Source organism: Phaseolus vulgaris, chromosome 2 (assembly GCF_051622355.1).
Source record: "Phaseolus vulgaris cultivar YP4 chromosome 2, ASM5162235v1, whole genome shotgun sequence".
Taxonomy (NCBI): domain Eukaryota; kingdom Viridiplantae; phylum Streptophyta; class Magnoliopsida; order Fabales; family Fabaceae; genus Phaseolus; species Phaseolus vulgaris.
In genome coordinates this window covers 17,612,721-17,616,577 of record NC_143499.1, presented here as the reverse complement: position 1 = coordinate 17,616,577, position 3,857 = coordinate 17,612,721, and the positions used below count along the sequence as shown (strand labels likewise).

At 39.6% G+C, this 3,857-nt stretch overlaps 1 protein-coding gene across 1 annotated transcript; it reads right to left on the bottom strand.

The window, feature by feature from the left end:
- Nucleotides 1-207: 207 nt before the first annotated feature.
- LOC137810814 (U-box domain-containing protein 11) lies at nucleotides 208-3,508 on the bottom strand. Its single transcript, XM_068612269.1, has 4 exons — nucleotides 3,011-3,508; nucleotides 2,124-2,240; nucleotides 1,606-2,040; nucleotides 208-1,516 (listed from the first exon to the last, which is right to left on the bottom strand). Exons 1-4 carry the CDS (start codon nucleotides 3,356-3,358, stop codon nucleotides 446-448), a joined length of 1,971 nt encoding a protein of 656 aa, XP_068468370.1. The 5' UTR covers nucleotides 3,359-3,508; the 3' UTR covers nucleotides 208-445.
- Between the last annotated feature and the right edge of the window lie 349 nt (nucleotides 3,509-3,857).

Here is a 3,857-nt window from a genome sequence, read left to right as displayed (position 1 = left end):
AATGAGTATATTCGTATAAACTTCCCTTTTTCTTTCTATCTTCTACTTTTGTTATTTGATTAGGAAAAACTGAAAAAGAAAAGGAAGACAGTTGTTGACTTTTCTATCTGGGAGATGTTAAATCTGAATACATTTATTGAGATTCAAAAGTGTGCCTTAAGTTAAGGGCTAGATGCTACAGTTAACTATCTGAACAGGGCAACGAGCTAAAAATGAAAACAGGAACTTGTGTAAGAATTTCATATGGAAACAATATATCAATTGATTTCTTTACACGCTCATACAGGGGTTAAAAAAGAAGAAACCAAGAAAAGAATAACTGAATCAACGAGGCTGATTTTCTTATTTCACCTCGTGTGACCAGTTTGCAAACCGCAGTGTGGAAAATTATGTCAAATAATGAGAGAACAGAAGAAACGTGAAGTTATTTGCAGAACTACACCATTCAAAGTTGCTGCAACTTACGAAGATGCTCCAGTAATGAAGTAGCTTTCCGTTTGGCCCTCTCTGTACCAGTTCGAGCAAGTTCAGAAAGAGGTATGACGGCACCAAGTCTACTTATACAAGCAAGATTATCGGCATCCCTCTTGCACAAGGCAAGAAGAATAGCAGCTGCATTCTCTTTATTGCGAGGCAATCCGGTCCTCAAAAGATCTATCAAAACTGGTATAGTGCTCGCTTTTACTATAGCAATTTTTGCCTCTTGGTGGCTGGCAAGAACTGACATTATTGTTAGGGCTTCGTCAACCATTGATTTGCTTGAATCTGTAAGCATTTTCAACAATGCTGTGATGATCCCTGCCCTAATGGCCCTGCCCTTGTTCCCTTGATAAATGCATAAATTGAATAATGCTGTTGCTGCATCCTTCTTTCCTCTAGGACTCCCGTTTTGGAGCAATTCTACCAATGCGGGTATGGCTCCTGACGCACCAATTATGATTTTGTTCTCATCTGCAAGTGACAAGCTGAAAAGGGTTGCTGCTGCATTTTCTCTTGCTTCCATGGTTCCAGCACGGAGGACTTGGACAATGGATGGAATGGCACCAGCAAGCATTATAAGTCCTTTGTTATTTTCATAAATGGAAAGGTTTAGAATTGATGTAACAGCATTGTCTTGCGTCAGTACATCTTCTGATGTTAGAAGGTTGACTAGAACTGGAATTGCTCCAGCTTCAGCAATTAGTATCCTATTGTCAGTACTACGTTTGGATAGTGATCGAATTTCGGTAACAGCTGCTCTACGCTCCTCAACAGACCGACTGGAGAGCTTCCGCACCAGAGCTTCAATTGCTGCTATGTCACCTGTAACGTCTCTGAACGACCCATCACTCTTCTTTATTTTCCCATTAGTTAGTCCTGTTGGCTGCTCAATGTTGTGCTCTATACACCACTGATAAATAAGGCTCCTTAAAACATAATTTGGTGTGAGGGTTAAATGTTGGAGCTTCTGCTGAGTTTTCGGACATGTTGTATTTCCACAATCTATCCATCTCTGTATGTAAGATCTCTCATACGTCTGCAGAATAACAGAAGCAAGAAATTTAGAGACCAGAAAAATTTGCACGAATATTTCTTTTGTCGATGCAACATCTGTGATGAATTTACCTGACCAGTCGCCACAATAACAGGATCCCTCATTAGTTCCAAGGATATAGGGCAAAGAAAATCTTCAGGAATCACAATTGCTTCAGGCTTTTTAACCTCAGGGAGACTCTTTGTCTCAGAAATTTCTTGACTTTCAGGATCAGATTCGTTCAAAAAGAAAACTTCAGAAGAAGCATGGATGCTCCTTGCTCTTTCCAAGCGAGATCCAGCCCGATTAGTGCTGCTATTATTCTCTCCATTGTTCTTAGAAATGCTGTCTAGTTCTGATAAATTTTCAGGACAGCTATGTTGTTTGTACAATCCACCCACGGATTTGGCAAGAACCTGACTAATTTCTTCAGTCAGTGGCTGGGATAATTCATGAGATGGCATCTTTGAAATCATAAACCCATATTTTTCTGTGGCTCGTTTCAATTGCGTTCTCACCAAATCCACCTAGAAAAGCAGATAATGTCAGCAAATTAACTCGAGCAAATAGTATACCAAATTAAAAACCAACCCACTCATCCAAATTCTACCTGTTCTTTGACTTCCTCTGAGATGTCCAAATTGTCATACGACAAATTACTCAACAGTTTCTCCAATTTCCATGTCACACACTGAAATTGGAAGACAATGGTCTTTGCAGCTCCATCCTTAAATCAAGATACATCAAATTTCAGAGAATTACACAGACATCCTTTTACACATAGACATGCCCACAGAAATTCAACCCCCGTAAGATTCCGACTTAAGCGATTCAACAACTGCAAAATTATCTCTCTATTTAAAGAACACATCGTAAGGACACACAAATTTACCAAGACACGAAGAACAACACCCAGAAAGCCAAACAGAAGAACACTCCCATTCAATGAAACAACACAACGGACATTTTTTTTCTACAAATATCCTCATTGAGGCAAATTTGTTCCAGACACGGTTTAGTTCTAAATGCAAGAACCTCTCTCATAAAGGATTCAAACCTTGATTTGCCACACTGCGAGAATAGTCTCTTTTACAAAACCAACCCTCTTTGTAAACAGCACAAAGAACATAAGCAAGCCCTGAGTAGCGGTTTCATTGCACGCATTACACCCATCTCAACAAAAAAAATTCAAGTAACAATTTCCTGAAATATCTACTCTCACAAATTGCAATTGAACTTTATAATAGATTTCATCAACACTAATAACTTTTGCAGACCCACCCAATCACCGACACCAAATTCAAGAGAAATTTTCCTAAAAAACATTTTGTACTATGTTACGGTTAATGAAAGGAATGCAAAAAAGAGCTCAAAGTTTGGGAGTTATAGCTAGCGAACTACAGATCTAAATTACTGAAAAACCGAAGAATATGACGTAGCAGCTTAAGTTTCGAAACCCCCCCAAAGGGTTGGCGTTGGAATAGATCAAGAACTCACAGAGGAGCAATTGGAACGGAAATTTCTGGCGACGGAAAGCAAGCTTCTTGCAGAGTGAAGAGCGAGGACAAGATCAGATGACCAAGATGCCGCGGAAGAGGAGGAAGAAGAGGAGGAAGCGGAAGGGACAACATTGTAGCTGTTGTTGTTGTTGTTGTTGAGTTCTCTAATCTCCTCGAACAAGTGGGTGAGGAGGGAGATCCGGCGAACCAGATCGGTGCAGTCCTTGCGGAACAGGGCGTCGGCGGCAATGGGCGTGGCGGAGGAGGAGCCGGGGCACATTCCGGCGATGTCATGGACCAGACAGAGAAGCTCTGGCGTGTGGTCTCCGGCGAGTTCGCCGGCCATTGTCGCTGCAAAGGTTAAGGTTAAGGTTGTGTTGTGTGTTGAGGAAAGTGAGTCAGAGAGAGTCTAATAAGGTGTGTGAGGAGACTTATCAAGTGTGGACACGTACAAACATTGCAAATCGCTGTAATAATGTGTTTCATCGGGTTTTCTAAATTATTTAAATTATATAATATATATATATATATATACTATTTTTTATTTCAGTTGCTGAGAAAAATGAAAAATAAAATAGTTAATTTAGTTTATCTAGTTAATAACAATTAATAATTAATTGGTTGGTTTCATTCTTGAGAGGGTTAACGTGACTCCTTAACGGGGCAAAGCGAGAATCTCGGAGGAATTGAAATTGGGGGAAGAATGATAATGAAAGAGAGAGTAATGAAACAGGAGGATACAGTTGGGTTTCGAATATTATGAATTGTAATGTGACTAACTACTATTTTTCCTAAATATATATCATATATTATATATTATATATCATACCTCTATCCTACACACT

Coding starts and splice junctions, on each gene's coding strand:
- LOC137810814 (XM_068612269.1), bottom strand. CDS start 3,358: ATGGCCGGCGAACTCGCCGGAGACCACACGCCAGAGCTTCTCTGTCTG. Junction 2,241..3,010: donor TCCGTTCCAATTGCTCCTCT/GTGAGTTCTTGA, acceptor TCTTGATTTAAG/GATGGAGCTGCAAAGACCAT. Junction 1,517..1,605: donor TTATTGTGGCGACTGGTCAG/GTAAATTCATCA, acceptor GTTATTCTGCAG/ACGTATGAGAGATCTTACAT.